At 41.5% G+C, this 18,120-nt stretch overlaps 1 protein-coding gene across 1 annotated transcript; it reads right to left on the reverse strand.

Annotated features, from left to right (window-relative positions):
* Positions 1-2,103: 2,103 nt before the first annotated feature.
* On the reverse strand, positions 2,104-15,602 carry LOC117057367 (vomeronasal type-2 receptor 26-like). The gene is made up of 6 exons (XM_033168210.1): positions 15,427-15,602; positions 11,960-12,251; positions 9,452-10,339; positions 6,918-7,145; positions 4,477-4,603; positions 2,104-3,005 (listed from the first exon to the last, which is right to left on the reverse strand). The coding sequence occupies exons 1-6, from the start codon at positions 15,600-15,602 to the stop codon at positions 2,104-2,106; spliced, it is 2,613 nt and encodes an 870-aa protein (XP_033024101.1).
* Positions 15,603-18,120: the final 2,518 nt, after the last annotated feature.

Below are 18,120 nucleotides of genomic sequence, written 5' to 3' on the forward strand. Positions count from 1 at the left end.
ATCTCTTAACTGGTGGGGGAGTTTGTTCACCATTAAATATTGGCATTATCCCTATTTACCAAGTTCCATCTTATTTAACATCACTCATGGTTGCTTCTCATCGATACGCCTTCAATAAAGCTAGGTTTAATGTTTTCCCATCAAACGTGCTGAGTCACAGATTTACTAAGGGCCAAGTTTCCCCCATGTGTGCCTGTGAAAATAAATCAACTGAATCTCTACAGCATGTAATGTTCAATTGCCCTATGTACAGTTCGATCCGTGCCAGTATATTAAATCCGATAATTCAGTCTATTGCTGATAAGCCAGTTGACCTACGTCTTGCTTGGGTTCTACAAGATGTGGACCCTTACATAACCCTACAGGTTGCTAGATTCCTAACAGTCGTTATTGCGTATAAGAGACGAAAGGGGATGTTAGCTGATTAATGAAATTATAAATATGTTTTCCAAAACAAAATTAGTCACTGATTTTAGTTTTATGCTTAAATTTTAACTTTAAAATTTCTCTGAGATATGCTTTTATGGAAATGTTAATATTGGTCCTTGTGAGTTGTGTTTTTATTTACGGCTTGTACGGTGCCGTTGTTTTATTTGATTCTCTTTTGTTTGTTCTGTTTTGTATTGTAAGATGGGCGCAAATGCCGAATAAACATCTATCTATCTATCTATCAGGTCATTTCACAAAGAAGACCACGACATAAAAAATCACCTTTGAGCCTGGAGGAGTGTCTATGGCAAGGTGAGTCACTTCCTGCCTCCCTTCACAGCCCCATATCAATCAAGGTATGAGATTCCAGAAGTCCAAGTTTATCCTGGGAGTTTTAAAATTGGTTAGAGGTGTCTTTCTGTGCTTAGAATTTCTTGCGGAGTGCACATGTAATTTTCAGTTTACAGGGCTTCAAAATGAATCACACAAAACATGATCCATGATTTAATGGAACTACTGTCGCCATGAAATTGTCACTTTTCGCTCAATTCTTAAAATAATCATTACATGTAGGGGAATGGTTGTGTTGGTAATCAACATAGTGTCGGTTCTTGTTTGGTTTCCTTAAGATGTGATGATACAAGCTGAAAACTGAATCTTGAGAGTGGCAGTGGACAAGAAATACTGGGCCGTTATTACTGGATTGTTAGCTTGTTCTTCATCTTTACCTAAACATGAAATGAGTATCTTTATTGCCTGGCTCCCTCCGCCCTTGCTTTTTGATGTGGCTCAGTGAAGTTTTCCAGCCTGATGCTGGCATCCACATACTGACTGGTGCCCCTCTCCACAGTGGCCCTGGATCATTCTGCTTCATATAATCCAACCTGCTGCAATTCATTGCTGTCCCACATGAACTTGTTATAGGTGGGTAGCCATGTTGGTCTGCCATAGTCGAAACAAAATAGAAAATTCTTTTCAGTAACACAGTTGGTCTCTAAGGTGCTAGTGAAAAGAATTTTCTATTTTGTTTCCAGATGAACTTGCTAGATGCCCAGCTCACCCTAAATAGGAACAATTGGGCTTGGGCCATGGTCAAATTTGGTTCACAGCCCTGTTGGATAAACTAATGGCCTCAGTATAAGGCAGCTTCTCAAGTTCTTGTGTTCCCTTTCTTCTCTTTTCTTTGCACCCCATTATCTCCTCGGGAGAGGTTCAGGGCCTCTTGGGAAGATAGTGGGCATCTCTTTGGATGCAGGAGAAGAAGAGTAAGGGGACGTGTAGGCATTCAAGTGGTTGGATAACATCCATAGTTTCTTTCATACATGTAATCCCAGTTCATTTACACCTCATATACAACTATGATGGATATCAATAACATAAATGATAAGACAATCTCTTTTGTTATTTTGATCATTTCATGTAAGTTCCTTTCTTGGAAAGCCACGGGAAAATTACCATGCCAACAAGTCCACAGAGTGTAAATATAGACATGACAAACTATTTTGTTACCGAAATAAAATAAGAAAATTCCTTCCAAGTAGCACCTTTAGAGACCAACTAAGTTTGTTATTGGTATGAGTTTTCGTGTGCATGCACACTACTAGAAGGAATTTTTTAATTTTGTTTTGACTGCAGCAGACCAACATGGCTACCTACCTATATCTATTCTTTTATTTACATCTTTCTCCATATCAGCTGCTCTCTGTTATTCAGCTCAGGCCTCACTACAATAATGTAGCATTTAGGGGAAAAGATGCAACCCAGCAGCCCAGCACTAGAAACCAATATGGAGAAGATCTCCACAGCCACCATGTATTTTCCTTTAGTGCTCAAGTATGTTGGAATAAAGGAGAACCAAACACTGCAGAAGACCAGCATGCTAAAGGTGATGAACTTGGCTTCATTGAAACTGTCAGGCAACTTCCTGGCTAAGAAGGCCACAGTGAAGCTGATACTGGCCAGGAAGCCCATGTAGCCTAAAACACCATAGAACATGAGAACTGACCCTTCATTACATAATAGTATTATTTCTTCACTCATTGAGTGCATATCCACATCTGGGAATGGGGCAGAGGTTGCCAGCCAGAAGACACAGATTCCTACTTGAATCACAGAGCAGGAAAGGACAATGGAATAAGCCAGTTTTTTGCCTACCCATCTCCTGATCCTGGACCCTGGCTTGGTAGCCATGAATGCCAAAACCACTGAAATAGTCTTGGCCAAGATGCTGGAGAGGGCCACAGAGAAGACAATGCCAAAAGCCGTTTGTCGGAGCGGGCAGGTTGCCTTATTAGGCATTCCAATGAACACCAAGGAGCACAGGAAACACAAGAGAAGGGAGATGAGCAGAATGTAAGTGAGGCTTCTGTTATTGGCTTTGACGATGGCAGTGTCCCGGTGCTTAATGAAAATGCCAAGTACCACAACTGTGATCAGAGAAAATAAAAGCGCAGAGAAAGTTGAAACAATAGCCAAAGTTTCCCCAAAGCTTAGGACGTTTGTTTTCTTGGGAATGCATTGATTCTGCTCTTCATTTGGATATTGATCTGGAGGACATCTGGCACAGGTTTCCAACCCTGAAAAAAGTTGCATGACAATTGGAAACAATCCAGAATATGCTTAAGGGTGTTTTTAAAATCAGGAGTCCACTTAACATAGTTTTTCAATAAGGAAGTTTCAAAACTTCTAGTGCAAATGCTTGTGCCCCAGATGCTTTGAAGATAAAGTTAAGCATGAAACCTGATATTTCCTATATGGAAAACTATGCATTTAGTGCTCCTCCTGCATTTTCTTAGAACCATAGATAGTTCATAATGAAATCAGAGAAATATTGCAGATGAAATCTTGGAAGCAAGAGAGGTGATTTTTATAGAATATTAACACTGTCCCCAAAGAGCCTTGGTTTTAGAGAAAAAACTGCTATTCTATTCCATCCTCCCTTCCCCAAAACTTTCGCACAATATTTTTTCGCTCCATAGGGCGCACCGGACCATAGGGCGCACCTCGTTTTTAGAGGAGGAAACAAGGAAAAAATATTTTTCTGGTTTTCCTCCCCTAAAAGCCCTGTTTTTTTGAGGATCAGCTAAACGTTTTGCAGCTTTTTTGCAAAGGGAAAAGCCCTATATTTTTGAGGATCAGCTAAAAGTTTTGCAGCTTTTTTTTGCAAAGGGAAAAGCCTTGGTTGTTTTGAGGATCAGCTAAATGTTTTGTAGCTTTTTTTGCAAAGGGAAAAGCCCTGGTTTTTTTTTTTTTGGTTTTTTTTGAGGATCAGCTAAAAGTTTTGCAGCTGAGAAAAGCAAAGGGAGAAAAGCAAAGTTCTTTTTGGAAAGGGGGAAAAGCAAAGAGGAAAAGCTCCATTTTTATGGGGTTCAACTCACATTTCTGCAGTTTCTGAAGGAAAGGGAGCCATTTCTACAGTTTCCAGACTGATAATCTAATCAGCCAGTCACATGTTGCTGGGGAAACAAACAACCTCCCTCTGCAGCACATTCAACAATGGAGGCCTGGGCCAGGGGGCGGGGCTGAAAGGGAGCCGGGACTCTTATCTCTCTCCCGATCTCCTGCTGATCAGCTGCTGAGCGGGGTCCTTTCAACACCCCCTTTTCTCTTTGTAAAATAAAAAGCACTATCTGCTTTTGGCCCCTGGGCAATTCGGCTCAAGGGACCACCATTCGTTCTATAAGACGCACAGATATTTCACCTTAATTTTCAGGGGGGGGGGAGTGTGTCTTATGGAGCAAAAAATATGGTGTTCTCCTCCAGTACAAAATGTGTGTATTAAACATTGTGGAACATTACATTTAATAAGGTTTAAAAGATCATTGTACATTCAGTGATGGAAAATCTTTACATTACAGATAAAGTCACATTCTCATGTTATACCCCCTAGAAGGCTAATATAATTTCTTCATAGTGGCTGCTTTTACTGAGACAGAAGGGAGATAATTCTACTATTGTTAATAGTAGAAAAATACAGAGTAAATCCCATTGCTGACTTCCTCAGAAGTTTCTAAAATAACTTGTATATGCTAATATGGCATTTCTCACCCTTCTCATTTGAGAACATCCCATGAGGACATGGATCACAGTCATAACAACAGAACTTCTTCCCCTCCTTCTTTTTCTTCTCATAACCAGGAAGGCAGTTGGCATTACATAAGGAAAGGGGTGGCACCTATCCAAAGAGACATGAAGAGGTTAATATAAAGAAAATGTTTTAGGGGATTTGTATAACATCAGGTGATCTATCCGTAAATAGGAGGGCCAGAAATGTTAACTGCAGGATCCATATGTGCCCAGGTGGCACAAACAGTGGGAGAAAAAGCTACAGTTCTAAGCATCATACAAACACAAGAAGATTACAATGTTCTTACCTCATTTGACCAATGCTACAACCATCAGATAATTTGATCTGATACTACTAATGTCTATTTCTTTTGATGGAAATACAGCTTTGTCCCCTTTGCTTCAGGAATTTCACTTGATGTCCCTTTAGTGAGCTTCAAGGAGTTGGGATTTGGAGGTAGTGAATTATTATGGTTTTGCTTCTATTTTGACGGCCACTATCACTTATACCATTGGAAAAAATAGAGGCAATGAAGATGTTGGGCAGATGTATTGGGGTGGTGGTGGGCTGGCTTTATAAAACTAGCTTTATAAACTTCAATACAATGTGTAAATAAGATAAGTGGGGACTTTTTGTTCTCTACAAAATCTATTGTCTGTTGGCTGTAGCATTACAAAGATCTAATTAATACTTTCTCTATATGCAAAAGAATCTCTTCATCTTTCATATAAAAGGAAATGGGAATGGGATTTAGCAAAGATTGAGTTAAAAATCCTGGAAGCAAAATAGATGTGGGCCTTAAAATATTCCAAAAATATTTATTAGTTTGAACCTGAAAGAGAACTATTTAAGTCAATTTTCTAATTGTACGTTACGTTATACAGAATTTGTTTATTTATTTATTTTGAGCCCAAAACTGGCACTGTTGGTTATATAATGGAATTAAGGCAGATCTAATACATATATTTTGAAGTTGTAAAATAATAATTCCTTTATAGACGGATGTACTGACATTCCTCCTCCACGAGAAACCTGTGGTTGAACTTTACCTGGTGCTTTTTTTCCCTTTACAATATACATTCTCAAAGCAGGAGCAATCACATTGCCATCTTTAGTTCTAGTAAAACTGAGAATTGCTTGTGAGGATATTGATGCCTTCTACACAGAGGTGTACCTAGGCTCCTAGTGCCCTTGGCAAGGAGCTATATTGGCACTTTCACCATCCCTTGCACCATTGGCAAGGAGATATAAACACTTCCTTAGCCATTGGTGTTGGGTCTGCTCTGTTCCTCCTCCTGCCCTCCTTGGCCGGCCGGCCGGCTGGCCTCCCTCCCTTACTTCACTCACCACCTGCCCGCCTTCTATCTCTTGCAACTTCATCCGCCCGACTCTCTTTCTTTCCCTCTGAGCTCTGCTTGGTGCTCTGCTCATGCTTACAGTAATGGCACCAGCTAACTAGGGATGAGGAACTGCACAGCTGCTCTGATTGCCAACGCCAGTGGTGTCGTGGGCCAGGAGTCAGCTTCACCTACTGAACAGCATTCTGAAGGAGCAGAAGGCGAAGTGACTTCACCTGCTGTTGATCAGCCTTCTTGTTCCTGATGAGAACCTGCTGGCTCCAGCTTTCTGAAGCAGGGTTTGCAGCCTCAGTCAGTTGCTGGAAACAACATTTGTCATTCCTGATCAGACCTTGATGCTTCTTGTTTCTCCTGATCTTTGACCCTCAGCTTTCTTGAACCCCAGATTGTCTGACAACGTGAACTGAGATACTCCTGTCCTTAGGACTGGACTGGAACTTTTATACAGACTCTGCATCCAGGAAAGCACCACCATGATACTTGACTGGTTGTCTGGCTTCTCCCTCCACTGAGCTCTGCCATGGCTGGCAGCACAGGACTATGAGAAGCAGCTGGATTCCGCTACGGAGGCACTGAGAGGAGCCTGCATGCTTTGCCCAGCAGCCCATGGAGTACATGGATGGGCAGCTGGGCTGCAAGCCACTCTGAGCAAGGCATGATTTTGGGGGCTCCTCTTGGGCCTGGGCCTGTGGGAGGGGCCAACTTGACAAACACATCCATACACCCCTGCTTCTATCATTCCAATTCAACACTGGAGTCTCAAGTGGCATCAGAAAAGCAATGTTCATTCACAATGATACAGTTAGCTGAGTGTTCTATCTAATGCTAAGTGGAGAGCTGCCTTGGGATTCCACAAACAAGCATGGAGGAAGACACTCTCTGATAGCCATTGCTTTTTCTTAGTTTGACATGTCTTCTTTGCACGTCGCTCTTTTTGTAGCAATGGTTTATTTTATATTTACTAATAGAATTATTAGTGGCAGCATTATTAGTAGTGGCAACAGTAGTTGGGCAGCGCTAGACAAAACTGGACATGCCACCCCTATGTACAGTGATTTCCTTACCTGGGTGAAGACTCTGTGCCATTGAATTCCATTCCTGTTAATGGTGAGCTCTTTTCCAGGAGGGGCCTGAGGATCTAGCCTTCCAACTTTGACCCTGACATAGGAATTATTTGGGAAAGTGACCAGGTTTGTAATATCAAAGCCAGCTGCTAATTCTCCATGTTCATTGAATGTAATTTCATCCCCAGCACTGTTGTTGAATGAGATTCTCTGCAGGAATGAGTGCAGCTAGGTGGAAAGAGAATCAAAAGGTCTATGTAGTCTTGTAATAGCCTTACTAAGACAATTCAATAGTTTTCCTGGAAGAATTTAAGTTCTTTTCCTCCAGGAGTTCACCACTTCAGTTCCCAATGGTGGGGACCCAAATTTCAGCAGGGAAATCATGAATCAGTGTAAACTCAACAGTCAGGAGATATTTTTCAGAGCAGCCTTTGTTAAGATTCAATATATAGAAGGAATTTGCGATGATGGGCAGGAAAAGGGCCAGGATGTACTAGACTCTTCCACTAGCCATCTCATACCCAAGCCAAGTGGAGGGCATCAGCTCTGGGCTACAGCATATTATACCACTGTGCTCTACACAGGACATAAGAATTGAGAGGGGCTTTGTTGAAGATACTTACAAAATGTCCCTAGATTTCTTGTTCTGCTATAAGAAAGGCAGCCTGCCACTGAAAAAGAATCTTTGCTTAAAGCATGGAAAGAAGAAGTAGGTAAACTGTCCCTAAACCACCACCCCTACTAATACCCCTGGCACACCACCCACTATTCTACCACGCAGCAGATAACCTCCAGATAAAAACCTGGCAGGCCAAAGGCTTATACCGCCTCACAGAGATCTACAAAAACCAAAAACACACATCAACACAATAAATACAAGACAAATTAGGGGATACTCAGATGTCCTGGCTAACCCATCACCAAGTACATGCCCTCCTAAACAACCAGTAGGAAAATCTGCAACAACTAGGCCCTTGACAACCTTCGAAAACCTCCTCCTAACATCAAAGGGACACAGCAAAGGAATGGTATCCACAATATACGAAATACTGCTCCAAAATCCCACAGCCCCTCTTGTCGTAATCAAAAAAACAATGGGAGAACAACACAGGCTATGAGATTAACCCCACCCAATGGACTAAAATGTGGTCTAAACCTCCCTTCAAATCCATATCAGCAAAAAGGAAAGAACTCACTCTGAAACTCACTTACAGATGGTACCCAATACCATGGAAACTAGCACTAATACACCCAGGAACCTCACCAAGATGCTGGAGAGGATGCACCCCCCCACAGGCACATACCTCCATATATGGTGGGAATGTCCCCAACTCTTCTGGACAGCTATCACAAAAGAAATATGCAAAATAACTAAACAAGTATTAGCAGTCACCCCAGAACTGACCCTCCTAAACATCTTCCAAGATAATAACGCCCACTCACATGATAAAGAGCTCATAACCCACCTACTCTCAGCAGCCAGAAACATCATAGCCAGACACTGGAGAGACTTGTCAGGAGTAAGCATGGACCAATGGTATCAAATAGTATGGGAAACAGCTTTATTATAAAAAAACTAACCAATAAACTGAAACTGACATGGGGACAAATAGAAGAAGATGCCCTCGCCCTAGTATGGTTCCCCTTTATCACATACACAGCCCGACAAGACAACAATAATCTGCTGACAGCATACAAATCAATCTGGCTAACCTGATTCAAACATACACACACACAAACACACAAGCACACACACCTCACTACCACCAAGCAAAGACAACCAATAACACCCTAAGCCACCTCTGGTTGGGAGTGAAATATAACAAGCGAAAAGTCAGAGAACCCATACCAGTAATGCTGACACAAAACCCCACACATACACTAAGTAGAAGAATAGAAGAATATCCACCCAACCCATTCCCCCATCCCCTCTCTTCTTCCTAACGAAAAAACTCCTCTGTTCTATTCCCTTTGTTTCCTCTTTGTTTAAACCAATTCATGAACCAAGAACTTATACATTGGCCACTAATAATGAACCGTATGTTGTAGATATCACTCCACATTTATTATGCTATTTTTTGTGATATGCAAGAGACATGAGAAAACTTGGTACACTTATTTGCATAACATGATTCTTGTTTTTAAAACGCAACAAAAAGTTATTTTTTTTTTAAAAAAATCTTTGCTTTGATGGAAGTCAGGCAGGGCAAGTTCAAGCAAATAGTTTCTAGGATCTTAGGATCATATAATTGAAGAGTTGGAAGGGATAACAATAAAATTAGTTAATGTTCATTTTGATGCATTATGATTTATTATTTTATTTATTATTAATAAATGCCAACCCATATTGTACATGAATGGGGTGCAGGTTATAAAGGGAACACATTGTAAGAGGAATTTAAGGTTAATCTTTCATGTATTTATTACTTTTAATTATTTACTTATAGATGAATGCCAACTCACATTATATTATCAACACAGTGGAGAACACTGAATATTTTGCAAGGTGAACATTTTATAAGAGGAAACATTACCTGCCAAGGTTCAACATTCTGAGAAGAGAGTCTGTCTCCGCCCTTTATCCTTTTGCAGGTGGCTTCAGATGAGCACATAATATGTAAGGCTTGTGCCACAGCATAGACAGCATTATAGATACTGTAGCTGTGGCCGGTCATGCTCATTTCAAAAAATGGTGCAGGGAGGCTCTCCAGCATCTCCTCTCCAGTACATGTACCCATAATGCCTGCCATTTTAGTGGCGTTTGAAAGTGAACACCCAAATGCTTGTTCCCAGAAATCCTCGATAAAACCATCTGCATCTTGTCCAGAAGGCTTTACAACCTGCAGAAAGTCTGAGAAGTCTTGAATCTCCTTGGAGTGAATCGTAATGGAGATAGCACCTTGGAGCATTCGTATATTAGGGTCAATAAATTTTAAAACGTTTGATATGAAATCTATTTGGGCTGTTGTAATCCATACTTTCCCCTCAGGTTCTTTCCTCACAGATTGATGAAGAATTAGCTGAATCACATTCCTTGCAATTATAACAGATGTAAGCCATATAATAGATGTACTTTCTCCATATATAACAACTGCATTTGCTTTGCTTTTCATGAAAGTTTGTGAGGAATACTTTGATGGATCCACCATATCCAACATGTTACCAGTGAATTGCATGTAGTATTCCGTTCTTTCTGTGAACGCTGAACAGATTCCATTCTTGAAAAACATTGGTTCAATGGTCTGCAAGAATTGTTCTCCAGCTTCATTAGCTGGAGTGATGAGCCCAACCCATTTCCATCTGAAATGCAGAAGTAACTGGACAATTCCCTTGTACTGAAGATCTTCATTGGAGACCATGCGATAAAAGGAAGCGAATTTGATGTGATCATTTATGGCCCGTTCAAATGAACCATATGAAATCTGAAAGTGAAAAAAGCCAAACTTTTCCGTGTGGAAACAAGAATTCATAACACACTCACTTATCTTAGATAAATCTTTTGCATTCTATCTTTTCTAATCTTAGAGAAAGGACCACCCTCCCCTTTACATAGAAAAACACACAAAACACACAATCTTGCCAAATTATTTATGTAGATATTAATTCCTATTATTGTGGAGTCATCACAGTACACATGTACACATGGATAGTGACAAAGTCAGGAGAGTATTTATCTCTGCTCATTTCAACATACTGCCTGGATAAATCAACAAAACTCGGTTGTGGAAATGGAGGGAGACAAACCATTGTTCATGTTCTTTTGGGCTGTAACCCATATAGCGTGATGGTTTATGTACTAAGAACTCTCATGGGAGTTCTCCAGTAGATTTCCTGAATGTTAAACATTTTATTCTTCTGTGATCAACAATAAACCATATCCTATAAAATGTAAGTAAAATATTAGTTTGAAATTGAGGCAACTAATATGAAGTTCAGTAATGTAGCAGAACAACACAAAACTGGTACCACTATTTCTCTCTCCCCAAATGCCAGAAAAATAACAAGAAAATTGCTTTTAATTAGCCACTGAAAGTGGACAGTGCTGAATAACATCATACTTCCACAAGGTGGGAATTTCATGATTCCTAGGGAGAGGGCCATTCTTGTCCTGAGTTATTTATGCCTGTGCAAGCGATTATCAACACCATGAATTGGGATTGGTACTTTTCAGACAGCTAGGACAATGCTTGCAGGATTGAAATAATGTGAACCCATCAAAGTGCCTGTCAGGATCCTTCCTGCTCATGAGTAACGACAGAGCCTTCAGTTACTAAGACTATTTATTGTGCATATCTATTTACAGTGTAGAGATATTTCAAAACATGACAGCTCAGTCACTTGAAGAACCCGGAAGTACTGCTCTTCTGTTCCCCGCCCAGCACCAAAGTCTCGGCACCCTAAAATGGTGCTGGAAGCGGCATCTCTTCCTCAGATCCTCTCTGGCTGGCGGTGCTGGGTCTTTGCCCAGTGTTTCCCACCCTTTGCACCTCCTCCTCCCTTGGAGAGACCTCAGGGGAAATGCTAGGAGTCTGTTGGCAGAAGTGGCTGGGGTTCCCTGTAACTTAGTGAGACTTCCTCTCACGAAGGGCTGCTCTCCCAGACCTCCTCCTGAGGAGGACCTCTTTCCCTGCTCTCCTTGTGAGCAGGACCTCCTCCTAGCCCTTCCACTCGAGTAGTCCTCCTGTCCCACTCCTCCTCAGGAGGAGGACCTCTCTCCCCCCCGCTCAGGAATATCTCTGCCCCGGCTCTCCTCCCGAGTAGGATCTCCCCTTGCCCTCTCCTTGCGAGGAGCCAGGCAATCCCTGACAGTGCCCTATTTATCAAACGAACACTTTGAACAATCCTCCACAAAATATATTAAACACACATCTTTGGGAACATGGTGCTCTCATAATAGTTGGTTTATGCACATACTAACGCCCTCAAATATATCAATATATTGCAACCATTTTCCTTTTTCAACTTGAAACTTATGAATCAACAGCTTCCTAGTGGAAGGAGTGTTGAGTGAACTACGGCATGAAATATCTATTTTTTTGTACCTGTGGAGTCTTGTAAAGACCTAAGACATCTGCCATGGATGAAGAGGTGTCAGAGCTAAGTCCCCCAATGACTCCTACTACTTTTTTCTGAATGCCACATATGTAGTTGGGGACAAAGTGATGTGATTTAAAGAGCAGCTCCAGAGTGGTTCGGTAGGCCATCTTTGAATCAAAATAGCTATCATAGATGTGGAATCCAAGAGTGACATTGGGCAAGATCTTGGGATTCTGATTGATCTCATCAACAGCAAACACCAAGGCCAGGATGTGTTGGTAGAATTTTCTAATCACCCTACAAACAAAGTGTGTTACCATTTTATAGAGAATCAAATTGTGTACAACATCTAGATGTGAGAGATTCAACTCCCTCTGTTAAATATTCTTGTAAATATTGAAATTGCTTTATGCTTTTAGAGTTAACGTTTGGATGTCTCCTCCATCCAAGTCAGATTTTTTTATTTGTCTGAACACATAGGTTGAGAAGAGATACTCACTAAGCTTCAGGGTTTTTTTTATCCATGTTGCTCTTTATCACTAGAAACAAGAACTGTGAAACATGGCTATGCTACAGTTATTTAAATCAGTTCGATATCCCTTTGTCAGTATGTAGCTGTGCCTAACAACAGAAACTGCTATGAAACTAAATAAACGAATTGGCAGCTGCCATTTTGAATATGAAGAATGCCCAGTGATGAGCTAGCAGTGATGATGGCAAAAGGGCTCTCCTCCCATTATTACTTAGCGTATTTAAAATGTATCCCTGATTGTTTCCAATGTGCTTTAGACATGTCTTCCGTTTTATATCATCCTTCACTAAAGCAGCTCAAGATGGGCTTCATAGCTCTACTCTCTCACCCTGCATACTCACAAAAGTGCCTGGGTTGTAGGTGACCCAGAAAATGGAATATTTGAACCTAGATGTTCCCAATGAAATTTTGCCATGATGTATTACTGTAGACAGGAGGATCAATGACTAGAAAGCAAGTAGTTGTGATATGAAACTGAATCATCGCAAACATGTACACATGAATTGTGTCAAAGTCAGGAGAGCATTTATCCCTGCTCATTTCAACACACTGCCTGGATAAATCAACAAAACTCGATTGTGGAAATGGAGGGAGACAAACCATTGTTCATGTCCTTTTGGTCTATAACCTTTATAGCATGATGGTTTATGTACTATGAACTCTCATGTTAAATGTTCCTCAACTATGCTTATTTAACATCTGTCCGGTGACAACAGCTCACTCCTAGAAAATCAAGAACAGAATGTGCAAGACGCGCACACTAAAACTCCGGCAAGAACTGTCAGTTGACAGTTGACAGTGTGTGTGCTTACTTCCCATTAGAACGTTAATCTACCAACGCTTATATGATTGGTTAGAACTCGCCTGGCAACATAAAATGTGTTGAACTGGCCAATACATAACACTCCTCCCCCCAATTCCTAACAAAAGAAACAAACATAGTTATCAAGGTGTGTCAGAAATGGCTTAGTCATGTTGGCCACATGACCTGGAAAAACTGTCTGCAGAAGCGGACAAACGCTTGCTCCGTTGGCCTGTAATTAGTAATTAGTAATTAGTAATAGGAAGAGATCTTGCCTGGTGATCCTATCCTATCACTCTCCCGATTAGGTCTTAACAATCTGCTTACAGCTTTCAGCAGGTATAGCAAGTGGGAAGAGCTCATTGTGAATTACTCCAAGACCAAAATTGTGGTCTTTGGGAAGTGTAGTCCCAGATTCAAATGGAAAATTGATCAGCAGAAAGTGGAGCAAATACGCTCCTTCAGATATCTGGGAATCCTTTTCACTGAGACACTATCATGGAAGGGGCACATTGAGGCTATTAAACTAAAAGCGCAGGAAGCTTGTGGGGCATTAATGAAATTCTATTTTATGGCAGGTGGTCAACTATTGGAATCTGTGTTGAAAATCTTTGCCAGTAAAGTGCTCTTCCAGATGCTTCATGGAGTAGCAATATGGGGGCGAGGACCCAAATACCAACAAAGCCTTAGAAATAGTGCAGAACAAATTCCTCAGAAAAGTGCTCTCGCTCCCCAATGGGACTGCAGCTGCTCTTCTCCGCATTGAAGCTGATGTGAAAACAATACAGGCTAGAATTGATTACCTGTGCTTAAATTATGTGAAAAGACTTCAATTTGTTTCAGAGGAGAGATTCCCCGCTATGTTACACACAGAACAGAAACAGACCAAATGTTGGAAGGACAGTATCCAACGCCTCTTGTCCCAATACCAATTACAAGATTTTTGGGTGACTATGAAGATGGACAAGAGGCACTTAAGAGATTGTCTCTTTAGGTCTGATGCAGAAAGGGATCTACCAAGAGTTCACCATGGTTCCCACTTATTAAAATGGAGCATACCCAGGCCAGTTACCTGTCAAAGCTCCCACTTGCCATACTTAGAATTGCTTTCACAGAATTACGATTCCAATCGATGCCCTCGGCGGTGTTGGATGGACACTACAGCAAAGTACATTATGAAGAGAGGCTTTGTCTGTGTGGGCAACCCTGTGTGGAGGACCTGTGCCACTATTTGTTGCAGTACCTGTTATATATAGACCCAAGAGACCGATTCATAAAACCCCTGTTTCCGAATGGAACTCACTTGAATAGGGTGGAAAGGGTGAAATGGCTGCTGAGCGATACTGATGACTTTGTAACTTAAAAAGTAGCACTCTGTGCATTGGCAGCTAAGACGATCAGGAGGAAAGAACTAGATAAAATAATGGTCAACCGCAAAGGGCATTCGGATATTTAATGTTGCTAGAGAATCTTCTGCTGTTCTCTTTTATGCAACAAGCAATCTTAGTAGTTGTGACCATGGTTTATATTGTATGTGGGTGCCTGATGATTTTTATGGCGATTTCCGTTTTTCTTTTTGTTATTTTTCTGAATGATACCATGGCCTATGGCTAGCGCAATAAAAGTCGATGATGATGATGATGATGATTAAATTTACCCCTTGCCCAGCTTATGGAAGGAAACACAAGGTTCAGGTAGGGTCCAAGAGCTCCCCACTTGGTTCCCAAAGCTGGGAAAGTGCTAACTAGGCTTTGGGAAGGAAGCAGGAGGACTCTAGTGCCCATGCCTCTTTCCCAAAGCCCAGCACCTTGCTTACCAGGTTTTGAGAGAGCACTCCCATGGCTCTGTGCCCAATGCATGGCCACTTCTTGCAGAACCCTAGCGCTGCCTCTGTGACTGGGGAGGTCTAGTGGGTGATACATGCTTCATTGGAGGATGGAGAGATACCATGTATCTTGGAGTAGGTTAGGGTGTGTCCTCTCTTTCAAAGTACTGCTCTAAACTAGGAGTAGAATAGTCTTATAAAATCTTACTATTGGGTTTAATATTACTTTGGGTTTCAAAGTGAACCAAGTGCTTTATAGTCAGAGATAAATGTAGCAAGAATAAATGAAATGATTTAAGAGCCATTTACTTACGTTGGGTTCTTAATAACGACCCGAGATGGGTGTTCATCGAAGGAAACGATGGGGAATATGTAATGGATATGAGACACTATCCCACCAATGATAAGGTCACCTTGTTCATAAAACTCATGTGGAATATGCACAGGATTATTTCCGCTGCAAACCACAGTGTGCACTTTGGGCACCATATTGGGAAGCAGCACTAGAAGCAGGAGCAACAACATTTTCATCACAAATATCCTTCTACACATGGAATCTCCTTTACCTCTCTACAATATTGTTACTATCACCAGCGTGACTTGGTGACAGCTGACTCTGCCAATTCTGTACTTAAAGAGGCAGGTACCCACCTTCTCATTCACTTCAGCACTGTAAAAAAAAATTCACTGAATGCTATGACTTGAAATCTAACCAAAACAATGCAAAGAAAAAGCTGGCCTCACCTCTCCTCCCTTAGCTTAGCTGTCTATGGAGCACCGGGGTGCTTTTAACCATTTCAGATTTATTTATTTATTTTTTATTTCCCATTCTTTCTCCTGGAGCTTTTCCAGGTGAATCAATTATAATATTTTTAATAATTACAGAGGAGATAATCGCTTTTGGAAAGTTTTTTGGACTCTATGGTGCGTCATCAGTAGGAGAACTGCCAAAGTAAACATACCTGTCACATCACAAAATCAAAGGTTAGGAAGGGATCTCCAAGCTCATCTTGTGCTATTTTCTTGCTAATGTAGGACATCCAGAACTACAAGCAAACCAAGAAAAATAAAGACACCCCACCTGGATGTAAAATTATAAAACGATTCTGGAATGACATACATGAGGAGTTAAAGAAAATTATTTAAGATCTCGTTTATTAAAAAACCAGAGTCATTTTTGTTAGGTTTAGGATCTAATGACATCCCCAGGGACAAGAAAAATGTATTCCTTTATGTGACAGCAGCTGCCATTCTACTGATTGCAGAAAATTGGAGGGGGAGAAAATCCCATCATTATTAGAAGGACGAAGTAAACTTTGCGAGTTTGTACAAATGGCAAAATTGACGGCGATTATTAGAGGACACTCAAATCAGAAAATAAGGAGTGGGAAGGAAAGAATGAATGCATGAAGAAATACTGCTCTGGAATTGATATATTAATGGATACGGTGCAAAACGTGCAGGGGAAAACAAGAAAGAATAATAAAATGAATTATATGATAAGTAAACAAAACTCAACATACCGGTAACTAATGGGTCAAAGTAAAATATTGAGATCACACATGGGTGAGGGGGAGTGGTAGGGAGGTGGGAAAGTGGGAATGTACAATTAAAATTAGAAAATGTATATGAATATAGAATTTGAATGTGATATTTCTGAAATGTGATGTTTGTATGTGGTTTTTTGTTTTCTGTGATTTTGAAATAAAATTATTTTCTTAATTTTAAAAAAATGCCCCACCTGTAGGCAACCATCCATCTTTTCCCTAAAAACTCCTCTATTGGAATGTGTTTAGAGGTGAGCCAACTGCATCCTTTCCCCATTTATCTAATTTCTTACTGCTATTGGCCTTGACACTCTCTGACACGTGTAACTTTGTTTCCATTTGCTAGATCCTGGAAAAAATGATGGAAAGGGTCCAAACCATATCAGGATGTAGAGACCCTGGATAATACAGTCTCAATACTTTTGAAAGAACATGTACAAACCATTTGAAGCAGAGTGACATGCTTGGGAACATCAAAGACAGAGTCAGGGACTGGCTGGACGAAGAAGAGTGGTGGCAGCCAGTGGCCCAGGAGGCACCTGAGGGGGAGGGAGAATTCGAACCAGGTTCAGACTGGTGGGAGAGAGAGGAATCAGCAGCAGAGAGTGAAGGTGAAAGAGAGAGGCTTGAGGTAGCCACAGACACTGATAGAGAAGGAGTAGGGGTTTTGACTTCTGCTCTGCCATACAGAACTGATTCGACTCTTTCCCCTTCCCCATTCTCAGCGCGAGAACAAAGAGTCGAGAAAAGGCTCGAAGAATTAAGAAGGGAGGTATAAATAGGGGATGAAAGGGGCAGGAATTTAACTTCTGCAACGCACCTGCTTAGCTGATGGAAATGCAGTTACTGGTTGCACTGGTTGGTTACTGAGCAATAAGGTTGATTACTGTCAAGCCGTGCCTGTTTCTGATTACAGCGTTGCACCACAGATGGAAGGGCTTTTCACGACAGCCTGACAGACAGATGTTTTCAACCTTTTAGATTCCACGGCTCCCTTGATGAGCTACATAATTTCTGCAGCACCCCTATGGGGCTCAGGAGCCCAGTTATGTCACCCCTTGCCTGCAGAGCTTGCAGCCTCCCACACTTTTTCAAACATCCTCCCTCATAGCATGTTCCCTTAGCCTCCTCTCTTCTCATGTCTCCTTGGGAGTCCTCCGGGCAGCTGCTGCTGCCGCCCCTTGTCTGAGCTGCCCCTTTACCCCCCTACTCTTAACATTGCTCCACATGGGTCTTGGAAGCATCCCCTGGTCAGCCCCCAAGGCACCATTCACCTGGGGAGCTTATAGCCAAGGCTGTACAAGCCTATGGGAGGCCGAGTCACAAGAGGGCATCATTGGGGGAAAGAAGGAAAGAGGCCAGTGTTGTCTGCTACACCCCTGTCCATCATTCAAGGGACCCCACTATGCCATGGCACACTGGTTTAAGACATCTCTCTCTTATTCTGGTAGGAAGCGTTA

The sequence above is a fragment of the Lacerta agilis genome, chromosome 14 (genome assembly GCF_009819535.1).
Source record: "Lacerta agilis isolate rLacAgi1 chromosome 14, rLacAgi1.pri, whole genome shotgun sequence".
Classification (NCBI taxonomy): Eukaryota; Metazoa; Chordata; class Lepidosauria; order Squamata; family Lacertidae; genus Lacerta; species Lacerta agilis.